The 27,997-nt window shown below is 36.0% G+C and overlaps 1 protein-coding gene across 5 annotated transcripts; it reads left to right on the top strand.

The window, feature by feature from the left end:
* On the top strand, positions 1-27,317 carry LOC132127251 (calcium-binding protein 1). Of its 5 annotated transcripts, none has more exons than XM_059539032.1 (8): positions 13,860-15,214; positions 19,579-19,737; positions 21,824-21,854; positions 23,612-23,755; positions 24,034-24,143; positions 24,262-24,336; positions 24,417-24,489; positions 26,259-27,317. In XM_059539032.1, the coding sequence occupies exons 1-8, from the start codon at positions 15,086-15,088 to the stop codon at positions 26,282-26,284; spliced, it is 747 nt and encodes a 248-aa protein (XP_059395015.1). In that variant the 5' UTR covers positions 13,860-15,085; the 3' UTR covers positions 26,285-27,317. The 5 variants fall into 5 exon arrangements, with proteins under 5 accessions (XP_059395014.1, XP_059395015.1, XP_059395018.1 ...); XM_059539035.1 differs by having other exon boundaries at positions 15,076-15,214; positions 19,579-19,741; XM_059539033.1 differs by lacking the exon at positions 13,860-15,214 and adding an exon at positions 18,053-18,333 and having other exon boundaries at positions 18,387-19,737.
* Positions 27,318-27,997: the final 680 nt, after the last annotated feature.

The following is a 27,997-nucleotide window of genomic DNA, read 5'->3' as shown; positions in this document are numbered from 1 at the left end:
AGAGAGAGAGAGATATGAACAAGAGAGAGAGAGATTCACTTGTTAATGCTGAATTTTGGTGGCAGCGCGCGCTCAGTGGGGTCACGAGGGACCGAACAAACTCCGCGCGAGCGACCTGTGCGATGCTCTCGCGCTCTATAAAGTCCTTCGCTCAGCGTTCACCGGAGAGATTCCCACCTGCCCAACGACACTTTTAAATATTACGATATTTTTTAAAGATTCCTGACTCAACTCTGAAACTTCACGAGTCTGTGGGGGGGTCAAAATGAGCTCTTCGATTCCAAAAAGCGAATCCACCACATCCCTGATCAAAACCAACCGGAGAGTCCGCGAGGACCCCGCGAGCCACCGCAACGGTCACCGGCACACGGGAGGCGGCGGCGGAGACTCGTGCTGGACCGAAGAGTGCGATGCCACAGCCAGGAGACCCCTGTGCCAACCGAAACACGGACGAAAAGCGGATAAGGTCCAGAATCCCCGTGGTCAGGATGGATATTATCAAGAGGATGGACCGGAACACCGCAAACCGTCACGGCACCACCACACCACTGACCCTCCGGTCCAACTCCACGGGAATCCTCACTCCAACCGAACGCCTTCGCCGACTTCATCCCTCTCCAAGCGCTCGGAGGAAGCCGCGCTGTTCTTTGAAACGAAGGACAAGCGTCAAAGCCTCACCTCCAATCTACCTCCAGCGATTCAGCCAAGTTGCACCCGCGCCCCCGGGAGCGCGAGCGCGTACAGCGGCGCGCTGGATGCAGACCTCCATCCCATAGTCAAATCAGTCTTTGGACAGGTAGGGTGACTACTGTGCTATGCTACTAAGTCGTTTAGCTGGTTCTTGTATCTAAAGTGACTTGTTGTACATTTTTTGAAGTACACTAATGATGCATATATCTACTCAATGGCAACAGATCAAAATCAGTACCACTAAAGTGGTACATAAGTACATATATAAAGATTGGCCCATGGACCAAGACATGATCAAGATTTGACCAAGACAAGACAATATTTTTTTAGGATAGAATTTATATCAATATGATCAAATGTACATTATAGGTATTGTAGCTGTCTGCCATGCGCTTCAGATTTTCATAATTTTAATCACCTTAATAGCCTTTTTAAAAGTTCAAGATAAATAGTGTGACAAAGTATTATTATTATAAAAATGTAAAAATAAAATAAATATTACTAAAATATTATTAAAACAATTAAATGTATAAAAATATGAATATATATATGGTTAATTAAAAATAGTTTTAGCTATTTTGTTGTCACTGCAGTAGGGTAACAATCAGCTAATCAACTGTGAATCAACATCACAATAATTTTCTAAACATTACAACAACAAATTTGCAAATTGTCAAACAATAAATATTATTTATGCCTCGATGTATGCTGGGAAGACAGTGAATGGGACTGAACCATAAAACCATTGAATAATTTCTTTATGAGGAATTGATCAGACAGAATGATTATACCCTTAGTAAGAGAGCGTAGATATTATTCCAAACATGTTTATATTAAGTTAACACTGGCCACAAAATATATTATTCTTGAAAATAAAACAATAAAAATAAATGAGACTGAACAGGTGGTCAGTGGAGAATTAAAAAGAAATCCAGAGACCAACTTAAAAGTGCGTAAAAGTCTTCTGCCTTCCAGCTTTAGAATTTGGATTTGTCTTAGACAGTTAGGGTTCTACAAAGACAATCAAAAAAGTCATAAGTTTTGAGTCACTTCAGATAAAAGTTTCCACTAAATGACTAATCATTAGTGAATGTTCTCACTTTAATGCTGTCCTAAATGATGGTTATGACACTTAAGTATGCATCACAGTTCCTTATAGAAAACGTTTTGAATGTGTAATTGGAGAGCATGTGTCTTCGGGGATATGATCTCTCTATGATCAGATAATGATGATAAAACTGAATTATGCATGAGGATTTGAAAACTAAAGTGAAACAAAAGTCTCAAAGATGTGCCAGGTTGAGGCCAGAGTTCACAGACAAAACCAAGCCTGCTGAGGAGTCAAATGCTTGATCTGACCCTATGCTGTCACATTTGATGTCACAGAAATGATAAATGAATGATGGATAACTCATATGTATATTATATAGTTAAATAAGAGGAACTGCAAAAAAAAAAAAATCTGTGCATAATTTTTTAATCTCTGGTTATTCAGCTGTTAACATATGAAATTATTTAAATATGAAATTATCTTTTGAGGCTCTACTGAAATTTTCAGCTTTGATTTTTTCCATATACACTCTCATACAGTGCAATATAATGAAAAAGCAGTGCATTGGGCCGTATTTCAACATAGTGTGTTACACCTTTATCACCTATAACATGGTCATGCACCATCATTCTCTTCTTCACTGTATTTTGATGCCACTTTTCTTGCTGCTTTCTTTCTCTGAAGGACGTTAACTAACCATCCTACTAATGTGCCACAGAAATAACACCTCCAAATTCAGGTTAAAGCTTCAACAGGTCAAAGACACAGAAAGGCACACATTTATCTAGCTATCTAAATGAGGGCATACCATAGACTTAAATTCTTTTTATATAAAGTTAATTATATTTACAACAAACTAAATCTAACCCAAGCCTTAACCCATACCTAAAAGAATACCTTTAGCATTTTTACAAATGCAAATAAACAAATTAACACAGCAACTTTTTTGTCTTTGTAATCTGTACTTAATACAGAACCACTAATGGGACATAGTGATGGTAAAAAAAAAAAGAGATACTAAAAAAATAGAGATAAAAAGAATAGAGATTAAATAGTATTTCAATGCTATTATGTTCGCTTGCAATAATTTCATGTTCTCTTAACAAACTTTGCATTTGCTCACAAATCATCTATGGGCTCTCCCAAAATTTGTGCTTCCCCAAAAACATTTGCATTCTCTCATGAGAAGAAAAAGAAAAAAGAAATTGAATCACCCCAAAATCTTTGCATTTACTCACAAAAGGTTTTGTGTTGGAAATAACATATGTCTCACTGCTATTGCAAATGCAATAATTTTGTGAGAGAACACAAATATTTTGCAAGTGAACGCAGAGTTGCTCAAAGGAATGCTTTAGTTTTGTAAGAGAATGCAAAAGCATTGTAATTAAATTTTTTAGCCACTTTATCGCCCCTTTAGGGGCTTTGTATGAAGTAATTTATAATAATAAAATATTAATTAAAGTAATTAATTAAAATAATTTAAAGAAAAATTGTAGTTTGCTTTTTTTTTGTATTTGTATTTTTATTGTATCTGTATGTTTTCTTTATTATTATTTTTCCCCAGTGGGAGTCTATGGCAGCCTTATGAACGGATCATAGGAAAACTTTGTAAATTGGAACACTTAGTGATGGCCATTAACAGTGATATGACAAACTCTATAGCACCACCACTAATTCAAAAATTCAACATTAAAATTATAGTAACTCCTGAACCCCTAATTCTAGAAAAATGTAACTTTGTATACCTGATTACTCTCCTCATGCTGATCAAATTCAATAGCTTACATTAAGACTCCACCTGCAGTAGCTGCCAAGTTTTTTTCACTACTACTCCTTTAAAGGCACAATATGTATTTTTTTTATTAAAATCCAAAGAAATAATAAATTTGAAGCAATTTCCAGTGTAATAATCAAGAAACTGTTTGAGTTGCTTGGGACTATTTTCAGGCGCTGCATAATATCACTGAGCCTGCTGCACCCATGGTACGGCAGAAAAGTTCCTTGATTATTACGCTGGAATGAGAGTATAGTTCCTAACCATATCAGCCTAGAAAATCGTGACGTTGGTCCATTGGTCTTGGTACATGATGTAACTACAGAAGAGTCAAGTTTTGAATAGGAAAAATATAGAAACTCTTTGGTCATTTTTGAGCGAAATGCTAACGGTCTAATCGGATTCAATAATCTATGCTAAGCTAAGCTAAAAGTGCTACCACCAGACCCAGAGATCAGTAAAACTCAACAGTTTAACTCTAGGGGAGTTGGAAAATGAGTGGAGTGTTGCTTTAATATTATTTCATTTCCTGGGTTATGCCAATTCTGACGATGTCTAATTTGTCATTTTCCATTAATGTGCCTGTCAGCCAAATTGAAGTAAATGAAAAACAGTTTTTTTGCTACTTCTCCTACAAATTTTGTCCAATTTGATCCAAAATCTGATCATATGATCTTTGGACTGAGCCGCAAAGAAATGGCTGGACAGAATTTTGATATTTTTTACTATTCCCAAGAAATACCTCTCAGAAGTTGACCATGCCTGTCTCATGCTAATAAGTTACCAAGCTGTTTAATTTGACTCTTTAACTATCAAGTTAACCATAAGTTGTGTTACCATTAACTTTACTTTGCATGTTACTCTGGTTAAAATGCTAAAAATCTTTATCGGGGAGCTCATTCACACATTCTAAACCATATTTACTGTGGTAAGAAATGATGCTGAAGTTGCTTCTTTGTTGCTTCTTTTCCAGATGTTGTACTTTTCAAAGTATGATCTCATCTAAGCTTATTAAATACTACATATTTATATACAAAATCTTAATTCTGAATTGAGTGCCACTTGAATTATGGAGCTTCAGCATTTGTGTAAATCAAAAGGTTATAGCTTTGAAGATTCTATAGAAATTCAATGTGTAGCAAGTGTTTAACCATGGGAACTGTGTGATGTTTAAAGGTATCCAAATAAAGTCCAACGTTCAAATTGGGCAAACATGGCCAAATAGGGCTTGGCCCCGATAATTGCTGAATGCAGCTGTATTTCTTGATGTTTTTGGCTGGAGTATAATTTGTACTTTAAATGATAAATTATTTAAATAATAATAGCTTCAAGGACATTCTGGTTTTTGTCAGAAATTTGCTGACATCTGGAGACATTTTTGCCTCTGAAGTACAGTTAACTGTAAACACTCACTCACTCTATCATTCCTTATATGTGACCCTGGACCATAATTCATAAGGAAAGAATGGTCATAAGTCGCAGGGGTATATTTGTAGCAGTAGCCAACTATACAAATATACATACAGCTGTGTAAATCTCATCTTTAAAAAAATTGACCCCTATTAATGGTTTTGTGGTCCAGGGTCACATATACAGTATAAGTAGGGATGCAATGATTCTGAGATTTACTAAACCAATGCCTTAAACCCAACCATCAAACCTGTTGGCATTATTTAAAGCAAAACATGACTTGACCCATTTATTAGCATTGAAATTGCAAGACAAATATCCAATAGCACAAATAGCATCACTTCAAATGTCGATTTTCAACATTTCACTATATCTGTGAGCACATTTTGAAAATAATTATAGCCCAAGCTGAACACATAAGCACACAGAATCTCTTTATCACTCTGTGCCTGAGCTGGAAAAAATCAAACCATTAATTAAAGTAAAATGAATTCGTTTAATATGTGAAGAGAAGTGCACTTATCTGAAAAAGCATTTATAAAGAGCTGAGAGAGTGTTTAACTGCATTATTTCTAAAGCCCATTCAGCAGTGCATCATTATAATCAGCATCATTATAAATGTAATACAGGTAACAGAAATAACATTGTTACCACAAAGCCTTTTTTGAGACCTAGACCTAATAACGTCACTAGATGTCTGTTCTGGCAATATATCTAAGTCTTTTTGTACAGTCAGAAACTGAAGATTCAGTATTGCCAGGAACCAGTCGGTCCCAGTTTTGACACTTTTGCTCGGTTTCAAGCGCCTCCCAGGCATCATTAATCTTTGGCTTGTAAATGTCATGCAGTCATTTTGTCACAACTCCTCAATGTAAGACCTGTGCAAAAGTTAAAAGCATGCACATTTCTTGAAGGAACATTCAGCCGTGACTGACGTGACACACGATTGCGATATCGTACAACATGTGCGCACACGCATTAGTTCGGCTCGCATCCAGAAAAGCCCTGCATCTTAATGCGAATGGAAACGCTGCTGTATTTATAGCTCCGCCATGTCTATTTTTTCCTCATAGTGGATTGATATTCCTCAAATGCAGGGTTTCATATTTCCTTATGTAACATCAAGGCCTGCATACAATCCCTACAGAAATCATTCTCCGCCAGCAGGCGCTAAATATAGCAGCTCAAGACCTGATTAGAGAGGAGAGGGGAAAGCTGTCTTTTGTGCTGGAGTGAAAAATTCAAATCCATTAGCTACCTGACACGTGGGGTTTGAAACCGTGAAACTGAAGAGCGGATTCGAGCATAACTCATCACCCTGTTGAGACTGATCTAATGTACATGTCTGAACATATAGTCACATCTGTTTGAAAATTATCATCAGTGTTTGACTGATTTTAATTGTATATTCAATCAGTGATTTAAATATGCAAGCAGTGTGTTATTCAGTATATACTCTTAAAAGAAGGTTTAAGGTTTAAATTAGGTGCATATCTTCTTACAGAACACTTTAGATGCTGAAATGGGGAATGACTGAAGAAATTAGGGATAAAGAAATGCAGTGAATCAGTTCAGCATGAAAAGTTTCTTTAGATAGATATGGCTCTAAATTAAAATGTTTTAATCTCTTTCATCAACCTGAAAGGAAGTTTTATTTCTTAAAGTGTACATTCTTAATAAAACCCAAATAAGCTTAATTTAGCACCCTAAATTGGTTCTGCTATTGCCAAAAAAATATTTTCTGAACCACTTATAAAACAATACATTTACAGAAATCATGAAAAACAAATGAAAAACAAATACAAAAAACAAAAAAGCCAAACATTTCTTTTGGGTCAGTAGACGGTAATTTCGTTATATTTAGAACCACAAAAAAAAATTAAGCATTTTAAGAAATTTCAGGGAAAAAATAAAAATCCTAAAATAGGAACTTTTATTATGGAATAAAACAAAGAACAAGTTTGAAACCTGTAGACATGTTTTGCAAAACCACCCCATTAAAGGTACAACACTTCTGCTAGAGGCTAAGAACAAGTAGCACCAATTTATAATGTTTGGCAACATAAGCAGCCAATCAGAAATATTTACACAATTACACTGGGATGCTGGGATCAAAAAATTATAGAAATGTCAATGCATTTTGGAGAAAAACGTGGTGAATATTTTCTGATTGATCTGACATACAAACAAAAATGTACACAAAAAGCTTTTATATTATTGTACCAAGACGTATTATTACTTATACAGTAATATTACTTAAAAATTACTTATACAGTAATTACTTATTACTTATGCAGTCTCTATAACTTACAATATTAACTTTTGTATTTGAAAAGAGTTAAATTTGTTTTTCAACAAGTATGTTCACATGCACTAATTTCGTAAATCGAACCCAATCCCATTTATACATTTAGCAGATTATTTTATCCAAAGTGACGTGCAGTGTATTCAGGCTATAATTTTTTTTACCGGTATGTGTGTTCTCTGGGAATCAAACCCACAACCTTTTATGCTGCTAACGCAATGCTCTACCACTAAGCCAAAGGAACCACTGTTCTACTTCTAATTTCAGATTAGAAAACATCTGTTTATATAAACCCTAAATATCACATCTGATTCACATATTAATTTACATCTATTCCAAACAGTTGCTGCATTCAAGACAGAGAAAGCCATAATGTCACATGGAGCTACCATGAGTATTATTGGCATTTTTACTTTGATGACATGCCTAAAAAAAGCTGACTTTTACGTCATATGAGTTTTTTTAGTAGTAGTAATAGTAGTAGTAAACATTCAGTCCACTGACCAGCTTATAGGACATGAGACATGAATAAATATATGATATATATGACATAAGACACAAACATATCACAACATTGCACATATGCCCAAGGTATTTTTGTATCCAACTTCGAAAATGCTTGATTCCTTCCTGTCGATCAGATTATTTCAGGTCTACACCACTCTTTCCAAATCGATCAAACTTCTTAAGATTGAAGTGTTTACATGACGACTTGTTAGTCCAATTGAGCCATCAATCCAAACTGATTATTTGGATGCATGTAAAACTGAATTCCTTTAAACAGCTCACTGAATTAGCCTCATCTTTTTTTAGAGCAGATGTTTTAAACCACAAGCATATCATTCCACATTATCTCCATCTGGTCGGTTTCCTTGTCGGATTCTTTTCAGCCGCTGCGTGTCGCAGAAGTCTTGTGCTTTGCTCACAATCTTCTTCTTACTCTCTCTCTTTCTCTTGAGGCAGAAGAGATTAGAATCCTAATGCTGGCATCCCTTGACCTGACTTACGTTCACTAACAAAAAAATTATGCCACTAACATGCTTTTGGAGATGTGCTGCGTGCATCAAAAGCACAATTTTGTGCATCATTGTTTTCACGGAGAGATTTCAGATCAATGCCTTTGCTCTGCCAGCAGGGGCTGCCCGTCTCAGGCTCTCTGGCTCTGGCAGAGACACACAGCTACTTCTTCTGACAAAATTACATTCTGTCACTCTTTGTCAAGTCGCTCGCATCCTTTCTCCATGATGGTGCCAAACTGTAATGGATAGATGCAGGAGATGGAGGTGCAAAGGGGAAGGAAAAGGGGAAGTGTGAGAGACCTTCATGTATTATGTAAAAAATATACATGGCTCAGTGTTCAGAATCAGGTTATGCATAACCACTTTAGCTTTGCCTTTCACTCACTTGTCTCCATTTGTGCTCATTCTTTAGGCTTTTCCCGGAGCATTCAGTCGCTCCCGCCCTCCCTCTCCAGCCCACTTGGGTCACACCGACCTTGCAAGGGGTCTGAGGAGGGGAGAGATAGAGAACAAGAGGAAGGGCGGATGGTAAACAGTGGGACAGTTGAAAGAACCGGGCATAAATAGATGAGCAAAAAGAGGATATGTGAATACAGGCTGTGTTGTAAATTCCACGTCATATCTGTCTTCCATACAATTTTGAAGTCCTGTGCTATTTATAGAAGCCAATGTGTGTGTGTTTTTTATTCGCCCATGGATTGCAGGGAAAGAAATGGAGAATTTCTAAGCCTTTCTCAGTCTGCGTAATCGAGAGAGAGAGAGAGAGAGAGAGAGAGAGAGAGAGAGAGAGAGAGAGAGAGAGGGAGAATAGACCTTGAAATTCCATCCTCGGCACATCCCAGAGGAACATGTTATTGCTTTGAGGTTGATCTTTCATTGCTCAAGAGACTTAAACGAGTTCTCACTCGTGTTTCATTCCTCAGGAGAAATAAAAAAGTTGATTCTCAAATTATGCAGGTCACATTTCATGCCAAAAATAGGAAGACATTTTTTTTAATATATAATATATAATAGAAAATGTTATTTGAATAAAATGTTATTTATATATATATATATATATATATATATATATATATATATATATATATATATATATATATATATATATATATATATATATATATATATATATATAATGGTAATAAAAACTGAAAATATAAAATATAGAATAATTAAAAAAATAACAAATCCTAATTCTGAGGTATAAACATTTTGCTTAACATTTTATTTTTATTATTATTTTTTTGATGTTCTTGACAAGTTTTGTGAGATTCAACCCAAAAAATAGACAACAATTACGCAGCTGTTAGAATACAGTATGAACATTGAGCATATGCAATATTATGTGGATAGCAGTTTTGAATCCATGATTTGAACTTACAAAAATTCAAAAAGAAAACATGAAATTAATTAAAAATATAAAATTAATTAAAAAATGCAATGCAAGACAAATTGTATTGTTCCGAAAAGTACAGCTTGAATTTTTATTTATTTTTATGTTATGTTCTTGGCACATATTGCAAGATTCACTCCAAAATAGACACAAATTATGCAATTGTCGACATATAGTCTGAGTATACAGTATATGCAAAAATGATGTGAATAGCAAAATTGCGATGCTAAATTAACAATGAATAGCAAAGAAGTCATTTTATAGTGTTTTAATCATACCTTTTTTAATTTTTGACCTTTTTCACAGGTATAGCATGGAAAAGAGCAAAGACATTTAGCTAAATGAGCTAAGTCTTCTATGAGTTTGGAAAGAGCAAATGGTGACAGAATTTTCACTTAAACAAAAGGCTCCATTCGCTCTCCATTTGTATGAAGTTCTTGCAATATTAAAGAGATTCCATTTGCGATTTTTCTTTCATACGGCATCGGAACGTGTATCCAGGTGCTTCTAAACAAGCATTCATAAAAAATTTACTTAGAGCTTCTATGTGTTTAGCACAAGTCTTGATAAGAACAAAACAAAGCGGCACCCGAGGCGAGCACTTGACTCTTGGGTGCTACAGGTGAGTGCGAAGAGTCGAGCGCAGAGGAAGACGGAGTGAAAACAGAGCTAATGAAGTGCTCGGATGGGGAAAAGAACAACACTTCTGAAGAGCTGTTACATTTTTGATGCTCTTAAAAGAACGTGAATGAATATTTCAAGAGAAATGTCTAATTCTGAGTGTAAATCCAGCTCCCCATTGAGAAACAGACATGAAATGTGTATTAAAGTGAATAACCCATTCAATACTTCCCAACAGATCAGTGCACACATTTTCTTCAGATACTGTAATAATAGCTTTTATTCTATATTTTTTAAGCTTATCTTTTCTTGTAAATGTTCCCAAGGTCAGAGATGTTTCTTTGATCTTTGATCCTGGCCAAGCGTGTGTGTGATTTTGTAAGACGAAGCAGGAAGCTTGAATGCCATCAGTGCGCTTGAGATGAACGTGAACCTCTCTGCATTTTCCTGTCTCGCTGGCTGCCTGTCAGCGTGTCCAACAGGATTTGGATCTGCTGATCTGAAAGAAGAGAGAGTACATGTCATTCAACAACATAGTGCATTTAACATTTATTCACTGAACAGACACATTTAGCTGAAGAAACAAATGACAAACAAGTCATTCATCACAGGAAGAGCACAGTACTGCCTTTTTAAAAATATGGTTAAAGGAATCTGTAGTAAAAAATAGTAAGTAAAACAGCATGTATACGCAAGAATAAACGAGCTAAACATTAGTATGTTACACACTGTTGGCACATGATCTTGATCTTGCAAAATTAATACCATAATCTAGTATTTTTAGATCAGTTTTGTGTAAAATATAATAGAATTCGATCAACCAATAAATAATCGTATTAGAGATGTTAAAATCATGGTTGATAGTATTTCAGATTTTTCCATAACATTGCAATGTGATTATTAGTATTAAAACAATTAAAAACATTTGTCAAAAAGCTGGAATAAAACAAAGTAAAATGCAAATAGTAGATGAAAATATAAATTAAACAAAAATTAGAAATGTTGGCAATTAACTGAAATTTCAGTTGAAGTTGAAGCATGAAAATTACTAATGAAAAAAATAAAAAGTAAAGCTGAACTAAAAATAAAAAAAACTAAATAGTATAATAGAAAACTAATAAAAATAGTAAAAAGCTTATTAAAAATGACTATAAATTAAATTAAAATGAAAACTGAAAATATACAAATAAAATGTATTTCCAAATATTAATAATGAAATTCTATTAATAATATAAGTGTGTAAATAATACTACAATTGCACTAGAAATAGCACTAGGCACTGCAGATGTGACTAATAAAATGCAGTTATAATGTCAGTTATGATTGTGATTCTGTCTGTTCAATGTTTAATGCATGCAAAGCAGCTCTGCAAAAAATAAAAATAAAGCAAATATTTTGGGTGATTGGCTGAAACAGATGATGTCACTGAAATGTACATGTACAGTAAGACCAGCTAAACAGGTTGTGATGAACCCACAGCACTAAATCAGAACTCTTTATTTAACCTCAACACACTCCTGTTAGTACTACAGTAGTGGAATGATGACTTAAATCACCATGTGCGGATGATTTATGTATACATGCACGCACAGTTATGCGATTATGGCACGCTATTGTGAGCCAGTGCGAGAATGTATGTATTTATGCAAGTGTGTATGCATGTATGTGAGTGTGTTTCTGCGCTGTTGGTGCGTGTGCTCTTGCTGAGTTGACGTTATGAGAGCGGACGGCGCCTGGCTCTGATTTCTGATGTGTTCTGAAGTTCACAATGAGCCTCCGGTGAAGAGGCTGGCTTCAGCTAGATGAATCATCCTCACCGACAGAGAGAGAAAGAGAGAGAGAGAGAGATCAGCCATACATGAGTAAAAACCAATAGAATTAATCAGGGAGACTGTGCTTACAACAGAGATATTGACGATGCAGAGGAAGACTGATGCCTTCAGAGGTTGCTTTATCATAGCTCAGGAATTCTCATCGAACTGGGGCATCTCCTAAAAATCCCTTCGAGAAATTAGATTATAAACAAATGAAACAAATATTGACATGCAGAGCTATAAAATGAATGGGAATAAAATTACAGTCTGCAGGGAGGTTAAAGAGATTTTTTTTATGCATTTACTTGATATGTTCACTAACTCAACTCAACTTTATTTATATTGCACCAACAAGGTGCTGTACAATCAGTCAAATATTAACAACATTAACACTCAGAACGACATAAAGTACAGCACAGAACAGAGCTAACACTGCACAATGAACTAAAGAGAAAAAAGATGGGTTTTGAGTTTGGCTGTGAACTCATTCAGTGTAGAAGCAGTTCTAAAAGAAACTGGTAGGAGTTTCGGAGCAGCAACAGCAAAGGCTCGGTCGCCTCTTGATTTCAGTTTAGCCAGAGGAATGTTTAATAGTCTGTGGTTGGAAGACATAAGAGACCTTCCAGGATTGTGAGCAGATAATAAATCAGAAAGATATACAGGAGTTAACCCATTCAGAGCTATCAGCCATATCACCAGCAGCAAGGATTTCAAATCAATTCTATACCGAATTGGCAGCCAGTGCAAAGATATTGATACTGGGGTAAAGTGCTCTCATTTATACACACCAGTAAGGAGCCTAGCAGCAGCATTTTGTACCATTTGAAGTCGATTAAGAGATACTTGATTAATAGCTATATAAAGGGAATTACAATAATCGAGCGTAGTTGAAATAAAAGCATGAATGATCCTTTCAAAGTCCTTAAAATAAAGAAATAGTTGTACTTTAGCGAAGACTGAGATGGAAAAACTGGTTTTGCCTACTGTACCATACCCAATTTAAGAGCAATATCAAAACAGACCCCCAAATTCTTCACTAGGGGTTTGACACAGGAAGACAAATGGTCAGGATTTAATCCAGGGAGCTAGTATCTTCTGATGATTCAAAAACTATAATCTCAGTTTTGCCTTTATTAAGGAGGACATCCTGGCCTTAACATCAGCTAGACACTAACAAACACTTGCAACTTTTTCCCAACCACCCAGCATACAGCTTAACTAGTTGCTAAATACATCTAAATATTAGTGCATATTATACAATTTTTTGTTATTTTGAGTGCAAACATTAGGTTTGTTATAGGTTGCACCTTATTTACAAAACACAATTAATACTGTGCAATTATAGCCTGCAGAAAGGGGGCAGTAGTGATCCCAGCTTTGGTGATTCATTAAATAATGATGCATGATGGATAGGAGCATTTTTTTATTGCTGAAAACACAATTACAATAAGGCTATATATATATATATATATATATATATATATATATATATATATATAATACAAAGAAGACTGAAGACTGTAAAAAATAAATTAAATAAAAATAAGATTTACATAAAACGTAATACCATACAACATAAAACCATATCATTTTTAATGAAATCCTCTCTCTGCACAGTAACCAATGACTGGTTTAATTTTTGAAGTCGATAATGATATATTGGCTAATATTAGATATCAGTCTAGATTTCTATATCAGTCTAGATTTCTAGAGGATGATGCTTCACATGTCATCAAACATCCAGTCCAGTGGAAAACTATTGGGACCAAAAAAAAAAAAAGGAAAAAAAAAAGATGCATGCTAGCTTTCTTACAGGATGTTTATAATCTTGGCATTTTGGCCAAAAGTCTCCATTTGCTCTCTAGTTCATATCACTGCTAGGAAATACATTCAAGATGTTTAAGGGATAGGATAAAAAAAGACAATTCTGTCATCATGCATACTATAACCTGTGTGACTTCCTTTCTTCTGTGGAAAATAAAAGAAGATATTTGGAAGAATGCTGGAAACCCGACAGTTTTGGTGACCATTGACGTCTATTGTATGGTCAAAAAATACATTTCTGAAAATTACTTCTATGTTCCACAGAAAAAAGGTTGTACAGATTGACATAGAGGTGAATAAATAAAGCCAAAATAAATACATTTTTGAGTGAACTATCCATTTCAAGAACAATTTTTTTAATAAATATCATGAGATGTGAAAAACAGAGAGTGGCCTAAACAGGAAACGATTGGGCTCAGTGGGCAAGTGCCAGCTCAGCAGTTGAATTCTGGGAAGGGCTTCCTGTCCTCCTCTAATAACCTGCCATGGCCGTTGAACGGTGTGCTGTGATTTGGCAGCTTTGGTGCATCCGTGCCCGGTTCGGCCCAACCTTACCTTTTCACATGCGGCTTCTGTGTTTTGCCGGCCGGTGTATGATCTGAACGCTGGCCGTCATAGCTGGGCAGCACGACTACACACCAAGTGTGTGTATTTTTAGCTCCATAGCCCCACATCCATATGTGTGTAATCGACTGTGTTCGTACACGCACGCTCGCCAGTGTGTGTTTTTGGATTAGTGTCTTCAGCATCTTGCTCGGGGGAAGGTGATACGCTCGTCCGCGCGAGCCTCTTTGTCTGTTTTTGCCTTGTTTCGATGGACGGCTTTAAAACTGAGCAGCTGAGAGTAAGGGAGAGAGAGAAAGAGGGAGGGAAGTGAGTGAAAGAGAGAGTGGGGAAAACGAAAGGGAGGGTGAAAGGGAGAGAGAGAGAGAGAGAGAGAGAGAGAGAGAGAGAGAGAGAGAGTGCAAGCAAGTGAACAAGCAATCTTGGCTTTTCTGAGCAGCCCTTCACACTGAGACACATGTCTCCTTTTTCTGATCCCTCCATCCACTTCTTCACTCCTCCCTTCCTGTCACCCTGAAGCCCTGCATCGCCACCCCTGGATCATCTACATCCTTCCCAAAAAATCCATCTTTCCTAGAAGATAAGCCTGCAGACCCCATCTCACCATCTGTAATCCATGCATGGAGACATGTGGATGCTCGCACACGTGCTCAAGCGGCCACATTGACTCTCAAGCACATAAAATTAGCAGAGGGGACTTTACTATGGGAAACTGCATTAAATCGCCACTTAAGAATTTCTCCAAGAAGGTAAGATGCTCTTTCTGATAGCTGAGAGTGTTTGTGTTGCATACAGACTCGACCCGGACTTGGACTGTGTTGCATGGACTGTCAGAGACGAGTTTAATAGCCATACTCTGAATTCCTCCACACAACTGTATACAGTCTCTTCATGGTAATTCTCAAAGAACACTCTGGACTGAGTGAACCTCATCAAATTTGGATTTAAAGTTTGCGCGTGCTAGTGTATACAACATGCTGTTGTATTTTGCTTGCAAACCTAATGATACCAAGCTAAAACGTCAGTATACACAGACTTGTCCATCAGTATGTTTTGTGTTGGGTTGCTATCTTTGACCTTGGAAGTTGTGTATGTTAATATGTTTAATGATATCCTAGATCACACTGCTTTAATGTACTTGAATGAGAGTAATCCGTAAAGTTCTTGACAATGATGTTTGAAGTATCTTCTGAAAGTTCTCAAAAGTTCTCTGAAGTTCTTTTCAGTCATCTCTAGATGACTTGGGATGTATGCGCTCAAGGATTAGCACCGGCACCTGCTAAGAGCTCCTCTCCCGGTGTGCCCAGTGGCACAGGTTTCTTCGGAAGAACATATGAGCTGGCACCTTACAGCCTTGGCAACAGATGGAGTGTGAAGGTCATGTGCAAATAGAGAGGGGATGTTTGCAAAGACACATATATGCATGCATCGTGCTGCCATCACATTACAAAGGCTTTACCCAAAAAAAGCATAGAAGATTAGGCTCATGGGAAGATGCAGTCTATGAGGCCAGTGTGCATCTGTAAGTGTATACATCAATTTTAGCCACCAGTCGGATGCAGATTACTTTAGCTGCATGTGGTAGGACAGGATAACAGGAACGGAAGAGAGGGGTAAAAGCAGATCTAATGCAAGAATATGATACTTTAAGTCAATGAAATCAATTTGATGTCAACATAAAAACCAGTTTTATGTACGTAATCTGTATTTGCATGTAAAACAGGATATTCGGTTAGAAAGCAAGTGGGACTTTGGTTATTTAGAAACTGATTGGATTGTGAAAAGTGAGCAAGTCAGATGGCTGGTGGGGAGGAGATGAACAAATAAGGGATACGTGAAAGGAAAGTTGTTTCAGAGGCAGAGCAAGTTTTTATATTTTGATGAAAGATTACAATTGCTGCATCCCAACTTGCCTGATATACTATGGTCTAAAGGTATGTATTCTCACTTTGTGATAGAAAACTTTACACTTTTGAGTGTATAGCAGAAGAGAGGCAAGTATATTTTATTTATCTATATATGTATTATCTATATTTTCTTTTATTTCAGCTACATTTATTATTTTAATAGTTTTAGTTAACAATAATATATTACTCAACAACTTGGAGTGAAAAGAAGTGGCACCTTGATCTGCCAGTTGTGGATATTTTTGCATAATGATACATTTATAAGTTAATGGCTAAACATCTTTATGACAGTTCACTATGCAGTTGCAGATGACAAAAGTATTTTCCATCAGATGTGAAGCTGTTTATTAAGCACTCAGACTCCTTTATTTAAAGCTCTCTACTGTATGTCTTGCACATCCACCATGTTTGTAGTTTTTTATTACTTTTTATTTGTGTTTGTAGTTCTGAACCACATCCTTCTCCAAAGCGCAATGGGTTGTGGGCAATATTAGCCATTAGAGTGTGGGTGGATCTGCACTTCAAATTTTCAATGGAAATTGTTAAAATATACAGTACCTGTGGTACACTATACTCATTTCAATGTACTATAATTTAGGTGGAAATTTGAATAGTGAATTACGTCATGATCTTTTCACTCCACATTGTTTTTCATTTTAGCAGGATACTCTATACGTTCCCATTGTTACTTCTCTTTCTCTATAAGGATAACTGCTTATCTTTTGTTTTGTTTTTGCCTTTAAGTTAAGCAATCATTTATCCTTCATTGTATCATTTGAAGGGAAGATAATCTTTTTTATCGCACTGCATGATAACTAGATTTGTTTCTCTTAGGTTTAATAGATTTTGGTTTACAATGTTTATCTGATTATTTTCCCAGAACTCAATGCGGCGTTACGTCACATTCTCATTCTAACTAGGGTTAGGGTTAGGGTTAGCCCTAACCCTAACCCTAATTCTAACTAACACTAGCCCTTAAAGCACACCGAAAAAAAAGGGTGTTGGATTTACTTTTTAAATTTTCCCTCATAAATTGCTAGTAAGTGTCACTAGTAATTAGAAAGAAATGGCAAATAATGTTGAATTAAACATTACATTTTAAAGTAGAAAGAGTGAAATAGTGTTTTATTGTACAACATACTCCAATAATCTTCTAATAATCATTTACAGTGTACCACTATCTAATTGGAATAGGCTACCTAAATAATTAAAATGATTCATAATTTATAATTTATAAATATAAATGCAAATATGTTTTCAGAACATTTCAGAAGCTGCTTCTCGATAGGATCTGTTTAGTTGTTAGATAACATCTTCTCTTTAATTAACCCATGGGTCTGTGTTTAATTGGAGAGATGCTCTTTATGTGTTTGTGAGTTATATTCTGCCTGCTCTTCACCTTCAGCCTGTCTGCTAATAGGTCATTATAATGTGCTGGCTGACTGGTTTCATTCTTATCCTGATTAGCTCTTTGCTAAACATGAGCAGTTTTACGTTCTCAAAACATACTAGCCTTTTATGTTATTTGTGGATCTACTCTTATATTATAACATTGGTTGACCCACATCTTCAGCCTTCGATGATCAAAATGCCAAATATTAATTTGTTAGAACAAGCTGAGAACCACTTGGATCTGCGTTTAAAACCATCTTAAGCGCAGCATGATCATTTGTTTTTTATGGAAGCAATCAAATGGCAGAGTATTGCGGCAGTGCGCCGCGAGTATGAAAGTGGATGAATTATTCAGTTTGAATGATATCTGATCTTAAAGGTTCTGTCAGTTGCTTAGAGGGAAGAGAGAATAGAGGGCAAAGTATGGCTTGATGTGATTTACCCAAGTAGGACATGTTCCTGGCTCAACAGCCCTTGTTGGACTCAGAACAATGTTCCAGTCAAACAACGATTGCCCTAATGGTACATTTCATACAAACTCAAATCTGGGATATTGTGACCCGATATCTGTGGCTTCCACATATATAGCATGCAGTTGTCTGATGCTTGCGATTGGAACCAGAAATATTAATTTACTGAATTTATACACACTCTAAGGTAGGAACTCATTAATGCATTTTATTTGTTTAAAAGTAAAAGTTTATTAGTAACTCTTTGGTTGCCACTATATTCATGTCATACAAACAAAAAAAAATGATGACATATAGTAAAAAAGCTTTTCAGAAAATTCTGCCTTGTGCACCCAAACTACATTTCCCATCATCCTCCTTGGCAGCGAAAGATTCTAATGGTATGTTCACCAGTTAGGAAGTCATAATTATGCCACCAGATGCGTTAATAAATCACTTTGGGCAGAACAAGATAATTATCACCTTTTCTATAAAAAATACAACAAGAATTTTTAACTCTATTCTACTAGCCTTAATGATGAATAAATTATTTGCTTTTGTTTTGTTTTTGCTTTATGTTTTTATTCAATTTACGAAGATGCTGAGAATTGAATCTTTATATATTACATCATAATTGTACAGTACTATTGTATTTTGTACATGCAACTTAGCTAGTCTTATTGTAAATAAGAAAACAATAATTTGATTAATTTCAACAAATTCCCCGGATACTATATTTATTGCGTCCACCATATTTTCCTCACTGACACACCACCAATTCAGAAACTCAGGGCTTAAAGAAAGAAAAGTTTCTGTAGTTATGACTTTGTGGTGGTGTACATGTGCGTTCAACTCATAAAAATGATATTTCCGACATGATTTGAGCACATCATTAAAAAACATCAAACACTGATTACACACCTACTGCTCTTCTTCTTTCTCCTTTATGTTGCATCGGTGCTAAATAAACCTTCCTGTGTTAGTCAGGAAGTGAAAAGGAGAGAGAATGAAACATGATACTGCCAAGAGAATCAATTTTATTCCAACTATAATCACTCGTAAAGAGGAACTTCCCAGGAGGACCTGAATGGAAGAATGCTGATCCAGAAACATTTTGTACTCGGGTAAATTACATTAAGCACAAAGTCTGAAGGTAGAGCTCAGCTTTGTTTTCTCACTGTCTGATGCAGAAGCACGTAATAGAAAGAACAAATCGATTGACCTGACGGCTGACTGAAATGATTGACTGACCCGTCCATCCAATGTGTCCAGAAGACGTCCTTGTAGTTTCTAATTGTGTCTTTACCCCACGTTCCTTCTTCACTTACTTGTTTGGGACTGCTGGGACATGACGGCTGCATTCAGGACCGGAAGCGAAGCTACAAAGCAGTGCAGACATGTGATGAAGGGGTGACATCTGGAGAGGCCCTCGCGGCCTTGGCTCAGAACTCAACTTACATGCACAATGTGCTCGGGCCTGCCTGCATCTTCCTCCGCAAGGGCTTCGCTGAGAGCCGGCAGGCTGTACGTAAGTCTGGACATGCACATCTGCACACATGTTAATGTAAAAACAAGTTCTCACTTATCTTGTAATTCAGAACAACACAGTGTATGCACCGAACATTGTTATGCAGGGGACAAAGTACAGTTATCATCACTAAATAAAGTCTTTTATTATCCTAAAAGAGTTTATTTTGCAGTATTTGACTGGCTGACTTTTCAAACTAAATAAATCTACATTTAATTATTGATATAAATCGAAATACGTATGAAAATTGGTATAACGTTTTTTATATGTAGTTTCTAAAAAAATATTACAGAATTTGACATTGGTTTTCATGTGGTGTGTCATTCTATGCTATCTATTTGACAGTATTTTTTGCTATTCTTGTATTATTCTTTATGCAAACAGCTTTTATAAGCTCACTGAGAGATGCATGTACTTAAATTGTAGATATTTTCTTCACTCCACAGGACAGTTTAAAATTGACTAATAAAGGCAAAAAGTGTTTAAAATTATGACAAATAGGAATTAATGAATCTTGCACTGCATTTCAGCAGCAGCGTTTCCCTGCTGTTAAATCTTCATTGGGGCAGCATTTTTACCTGAGCTTATGAATGTGATGCAATATCACATAGTCTGTACTGAATTAATATGGACTTACAGATAATGGCAAGAAATCTCGCTCTATTGATTTGTCTTCACGGGATGCAGGTATAAACAAATATACAAAACCTACAATTTGACCATTGTAGTCCGATTCATAAATGAATGGAACAAATGGTTATTTTTAGTGAATCAACAAAGTGTGGTCTGATTCACAAACAAGAGACTCTTATGAGCCGGTACTTTTAATGAATCAAAAAGATATAGCACAACCAGTATAGTCTGAATCACAAATGTGCGTGACTGTTATGAGCTGGTTCTTTTTAGTCTTTCCAAAACATACAGTGTGAAAATGTAGTTTGATTCCTGAACAAGTGACTCTTATGAGCCTGTTCTTTTTAATGAATCAAAAACATTTAGCACAAGCAATGTAGTCTGATTCATGAATCAGTGAATCTTATGAGCCGGTTCTTTTTTACGAATTAAAAACAGAGCACAAACAATGTAGTCTGATTCACATTCGAGTGACTGTTATGAGCTGGTTCTTTTTAATGAATCAAAAACATATAGCATGACCAATGTAGTCTGATTCCTGAACAAGTTACTTTGATTAGCCATTTTTTTTTTTATGAATCAAACACATATAGTGCTACCAATGTAGACAATGTTGTCCGATTCCTGAACAAGTGACTCTCATTATCCGTGACTCTATATTATTTTTAATGAATCAAAAATAGTTTCACAAGTTTCACAAATGAGTGACTGTTATTCAATCAAAATCATATATTGTGACCAATGTAGTCTGATTCTTGGACGAGTAAGTCTTATGAGACAGTTCTATTTAGTGAATCAAAAAATGCAATGACCACTGTTTTTAACAAGTCAAAAATAAAGCATGACCAGTGTGATATTATATATACTGAAGCACTGATACATTTCCAAGGCTGTTCTTCTCAGATGCAGACATTTTGCAGACGAAGCAGCACTACGTGCTTGGGTTTATGTACGAACTGCAGGGATCTGCCTTTATTAGCCTCTGCAGGGGTCTTGGGTCAGACTCACGTGATTGAGTTCTCCTGCAGGAGCTTAGAAAGTGTTTGGAGGTGAGCCCTGCATGCGCTCGTGTTCGAGGAGATGTGTGAGCAGGGAATGCTGGGATCAAAGAAACTAAAGGCTTAATCTGATTATGAGAGATCAATCCTGAGTTTATATGTGCTGTTCCAAACGACTTAATCCAAATGGGAAGATCGAATTTAAAAACTAGACATTAATTCCTTGAGAGGCAGGAGGAAAAAACACTGAAAAGGTTGGGTGTATTAGTTTACACGTGCCATTGTGATCCTAATGCTGTAATAAGTTTTTCTCTAGCAGGAAATAGTGCATAGAATTAAATGACTATTCTTCAGAGAAGAAGGAGAACACCAGCTGACTTGGGTCATTAATGGAACAAAACTGCACAAATTAGCATGGATTGTCGGTTTATACTTTGTTACTTCGTTGCAGAACAGAGAGCTGAGACCAGAGGAAATGGATGGTAAGTTCCCTCATTGCTAAAATGTCAGTTTCCACACACACACACACAAAAAAAGTTTTCAACATTGACAGCCATCAGAAATATAAAATATTGTAGTTAAAGATCAAGATACATTTTAATAATTTATTTAATAAAGAAAAGCATATTTTGCTGGGTTAAAAACAACCCAACTTGGGTTATTTAGTAACCCAGCACTGGGTAAATATTGGACAGAACACATGCTGGGTTATTTTGACACAGCTGGTTGGTTTAAATGTTTTTACCCACCATGCTATGTTGTTTTATTTAAGTCATCTATTGTTTAAAAAGTATTATATTGCTGGCTTAGATGGACTGGAAATAAAAAACACACACAGAGAATTACTAGAGGCAACAGCAACAATCAAAAGATGAACATTTCTTATTAAGCAAGAACACATGGACAAAATACAAGACAAATGAATTTATTTGGGTGAATACAGCATAGTTTAAAAATATTACATACATTTAAACTCATTTAACAAGCATTTTAGACATAAAAATGTAACATTTAAAAGAAGCATTTGAGGATACTTTTACAAATCACTGAGGATAAGAGGAACAGCAGGAACAGAAAAAAAGTGAAGAGGTGAGCAGAAAACACAACAAATACTTACAGCCACAAAGCCTTAGATGAAATCAATATCACGCCGGAGGATGATTAGACTTGAAACTGCAGAAACAGAATTACCATATTCAGTTATTGCAAACCAGTTTGGCTTTATTTCTTTCATGGTACATGCACAAATATTGCTAAAGTCTGTTATCATTATGGTAATGAATGTTTCCTTTATTGGAGCACATTGACTTTGGTTAAATTAACTCAGTCTCAGCAATTGTTAAATTTTTTTAGTTTCAATAATATTTCATGGTCATGAATGCAATGACATACCTTTTACTATGTGCACTTGGAATCCAAGCTGGTTTATGCTGGATTCTTCAGCAGGGGACTGGAGCATTGCAATGATTCTGAAAATTCAAATGTATTATAAACAAAAGCCATTCATAGTAAACATGCAGTGTTTCTGATATTAAACTAAACTGAACTAGAGTCTGCAGAATGCTCAAGTGTTTTAGGGTGTATTCACACCAGGAAAGTCTGCTAGTTCACTTGCTTTGGTCCCAACCAAATACAATGTTGATTTTTTTTTTCTTTGGTGCGGTTCACTTTCACACTGCCCTTTTTGCAAGTGAACCAGAAACAGTAAACAAAACCACTTGTGTTTTTGAGGTCATCCATTCATTGGTTCATCCATTCAACTATACCAGAGTTCATTTGGAAGCAGACCGAGAACACCTCTTCAGCTGGGTCTTGGTACAGTTGTGTGGTCCTGCCCAAAAGCCCTGATCCACACGAAAGCAAACTTGAGTTCAGTTCAGTCAAACCAAACAAGACAGGTGTGAATACACCCTTAATCGCATAAAATTTTGGACATTTCGATGTGCTCAAATTCTCACTCTGAAATTTCCTAACACACGCCATTATAATGTGTCAATTGTTCCAATTTATTTTTAAGAGCTTTTATTTAATTGTGAATAGAAAAGGTTTGCAATGAACTTTTAAGTTATAAGTGTTTTAGTCAATCAGGGATTCATTGTTGTGCTTTGTAATTGTCTTCAAAATAGTTTGGGAAGCAGAGCACATGAGGGAAACACAATTGTGCTATAAAATATTCTCTTTTCATTATCTCTTACTTGCTCTGTCCTCTTTTTTCCTGACATGCTTTCTATCTTCACAGAGCTACGAGAAGCCTTCAAAGAGTTTGATAAAGACAAAGATGGCTTCATTGGCTGCAAAGACCTGGGGAACTGCATGAGAACCATGGGATACATGCCCACTGAGATGGAGCTCATCGAACTGAGTCAGCAGATCAATATGAACTGTACGCAACAACAAATCAACATGTTTTGTTCAACATTTATTAAGAAATGTAGGTTATACAGTATAGGGCTGTGTAGTGCTCCCTACATGCACTTTTAAAAATAAAGAGGTTTTCACAGTAATGCCACAGAAGAACATAGAAGATAAGTTTAATAATCTAAAGAACCTTTTGTGCAATGGAATGGTTCCATGGATGTTGACGGTTTATCGTGGAACCAAAGATGCCAATAAGGAATCTTTGTGGAAGTTCACTAACAGCATGTGTCTTCTGTCTTATAGTGGGAGGACATGTGGACTTTGAGGACTTTGTGGAGTTAATGGGACCCAAACTTCTGGCTGAGACGGCAGATATGATCGGAGTAAAGGAATTGAGAGATGCTTTCAAAGAGGTGAGGTAGGCCTGCACAATTTGTGGGAAAAATGCAAATTGTGTTTTTTTTTCTTGCAATGTAAAATACAGTTTAAAATTTTTTAATTGCATTTCTTATTGTTTTCTCTTTGTCTCAGTTTGACACCAACGGAGACGGTCAGATCAGTACAGCAGAACTAAGAGAGGCCATGAAGAAACTGCTGGGCCAACAGGTGCTGTTACTTTGGTAAAAAGCTTTTATAGCTCTCATCTGATTCTCCTTTCATCCTTTTATTGATTCTTATTCCCTCAGGTGGGTCACAGAGATCTGGAGGACATTCTGCGGGACATCGATTTAAACGGAGATGGGCACGTGGACTTTGAAGGTGAGCCACCTTGTGTTTGCTATGCTAATTAATGCTGATTTCACTGTCTTTATTGCTGTGCTAGGTGTAGAGAATTGGTTTATGCAGCATGGGAGAAAATTATCGCTATGATCTGTCCACAGTAATCTAAAAAATATTCCATTCACGTTCCCATTCCATGTCTCTTGTCCATATTTTGGAATCCGCAGTAAAATTTAATTATGGAAAGCAATAGTTCCAAGGTTTAATCCCACATTTAATTAGTTTTTTGTTCTCATTTTGATCTCAAAGTTATTAAAGTAGCAATCAACCTTTTGAAAAGTACATTTCTTGAGGGAAAATGGAGGGAAAAATACATACTGTAGTCGTACTCTAGTGTTCACAGCGCAAGCTCTTCAGTTTAACTAGAACATTTACTGAAACTAATTGCAAAAATTATTCTGTCGGAAAAAGCGGAAAATTACTTTTTATGGAAGAAACCTTGACTAACATAAGTGGGGGAAAAAAATGCAATGCAAAATCATGAAAAAAAGGACTGAGACAAATTATCCTATTTTTGGATCCATTATTATTTATTTTGCTCCCTCTTGCTGTGAGCCGCTATTGAATCTCATCCTCGTGAAGGTGGTAAAGTGACAGTAGTAGAGCTGTCAACCAGATTATCTCTTAACCCCGGGATTATTTCACCTCTCAGATTAACCACGCTCAAAAAGAGCATGAAAACGGCAAGGACAAAAATAGCTAGCACTGTTATTCCTGCTGATGACTGGAGGTGTGACAGTTGATGTCCTCTCGTTGTATTTGGAGCTCAGGCTATCTTTGACTCATCTGAGGTCAATAGAACATTTTTTTTCTTTTGTTATTTATAAAGAAAGAATTTATAGAGCAGCGGTTCACGAATGACAGGCAGCAACCCAAAACTGGGACACAGACAGCAGAGAAAAACAATAAATAATACCACACTAATAATATAATTATGCAGAGTTTGGATAGCAAATTATACGCTCTAAAAGGGAGAAAAATGTGTTGTTGTTCATGGCAAAACCACACACACACACACAAATAGGACACAGTCCTTTAAAAAATGTATCTTATTTTGTAAGAAATTTTCTATAATTGGGTGCAATAAATATACTGACATTAGTGCATAAATTGTGATAATGTGTTGTGTCACCACTTGATGTAAAATCTGGATCTTTAAGCAAAACCAGTGGTGAATCACTGTTACACTGTTATATTTATGTATGCAATTACATGTTGGACATGGATATCAGACAAACCGTATGCATTTGCTTAAGTTTTCTTTTTTGCATACATGCTATTTTCAACACCTTTCCATGGAAGGCTTTAGAATAAAACAGCAATAATAACATTACACACACACACACACTAATAACAATGCAAACAATACAAGTAATAAAGGGAAAAAATAATATATACAATGAAATCATACACACACACACACACACACAAAAGAAAACATATATTCAGAATTTTTTATATGTATAAGCAATAGAGCAAAGGCAACATGCTCATACAATAAGCCAGTGGCCACCACCGTTTTGTTTTTAGCCATTGTTTAAGTCCTCAATTTGTCTCTAATTTTAAATTAGTATGTGAAGCATTCCAGAGTTTTGGCCCCTTTGCAGAGAAAGCAGACTGACCAAAAGAGGTCTGATACTTTGGGACAGACGGACAGTCGAAACTAATAATGAGAGCTCTGGTGCCTACAGGCTAATTTAAATAACTGACTGTTTAAATAAAGCTATTTCTGGTCTTTCTGTTATCAGAATTTGTGCGAATGATGTCTCGCTAGAGAAAAGGTGGACAAACCATGTCATAAACTGGATCTCCTGTGCTCCGGCATAGATAGAGGAGAATGGAAGAGAGGAAAGATCACGAGGAAGCGGGAGCAGCCTCACATGAGGAACTTCTGGAACATGACCTCTGACCTCAAAGCACACAAGAAAGAACTGCACTATTACCCTCCATAACAGCTTACATGAAGCCCACAAGCCAACAGTGGGAACCAGAGGATGACTCTAATACTATGATCCCTGAAATATATTTGTGTAACAGGTTTTTTTTACCCAATATAAAGCTTGCGAAGAGAGCAATCAATCAAAACAGCAACTTATCAAACTACTAAAGTGTGAAAAAATTCATTTGTTTAATTTACTGGCACCTCACACCTACATTTTTTTACAGTATGAAGCATCAGATGAATCGCAATAACATTGCAGTTTCATATTTAAGCTATTTATTAATATTTGTAAAATATAGAAAGATGAGTGTGTGTAGTTTCCCTTTAAAAGACTCTGGCTGTTTTACAGTAGCCTATGATAGATTATTACTCACAAAGATTTTATTTTATATATCAATTTACTGGGAAATGCTGGAAACTTTGCTATCAATCATTTGCTATTATTGTACAGTACATCAGACCTATGCACTACTGTATGCGTGGGCATATTTTTGAAATGAAGAGAAAGTTTTGCCATAAAGAAAACATTGCATTGCCCTTGTTTGCACACTGTCTTGCATGAATGCTAGTGCTGATACTATTGAGTCAACACAGCCAAGTAGCCTAAACTTGTGTGGTTCTGTCATGTATTTAAATGTTGTAAGTTTAGTTAACAGTCCAACAAGCATCTTTGTTCTTAATACACTATTTGAGACGTACTTTGTGTGTGTGTGTGTGTGTGTGTGTGTGTGTGTGTGAGAGAGGTTGGATTGATTTTCTTGTATCTTATTTGTGTGCTTTCAAGTTTGTCTTAACTGAGTTATTCTATGCATGCCAAAACGACTTTTTGTAGAGTGTAGATTTCATTAAAGAGTGCAATCAAACAGTTTCTGATTTGATCTTGTATTCTTAAAACACCAAGACTAATTTGTCAACAATAAAGCATTTGTATTATTGAGCCACATATCTGCAACTTCCGGTGTCATTTGCATCATTTGCAAAACAGTCCCTTTTGCTGCTTGATTGGCAAACTAGTTTTTCATATAATTTTAATGCATTGCTTTCATAAACACTGGATTGTAGAGCAAATAGTTTTACCGTTTACAGTACTTTATTATTGTTCTAATAATCTGGCCACGTAGCATCTAATGAAATGGAAGTTTCACGTAATTACAGAAAATAGCTTACGTTTGTCTGTCAAAATAAGGTTTAAATGTTTTTGCTGCTATAAAGAGCAACCGAGTAGTTGATAGTCACGTGTTTCTGTTACCTGCACGACACACACAGAGTTCCAGCTCCAGCATCTGGTCACAGATGGTTTTGCATAGGCCTATGTGAGGCATGTAGGCCTACATTTCAACATTAGACTTAATTAAAATAATTATTTTGATGAAGCATTTAATTTATAAATGTACATTTTTAAATCACAATGCTCTCTGTGTTAGGAAAGAAACAAACCATTTTCAGAAGGCCAAACTGGATATTAAAAATGTGTAAAGCCAAATCTGCTGTAGAAACTGAATGACTTTCAAAAAATAAACTCCTAAACACACTTTTCACTCTTGT

Source organism: Carassius carassius, chromosome 45, assembly GCF_963082965.1.
Source record: "Carassius carassius chromosome 45, fCarCar2.1, whole genome shotgun sequence".
Lineage (NCBI taxonomy): Eukaryota > Metazoa > Chordata > Actinopteri > Cypriniformes > Cyprinidae > Carassius > Carassius carassius.
The sequence above is the reverse complement of the archived record's forward strand: the minus strand, read 5'-3'. Positions and strand labels throughout refer to the sequence as shown.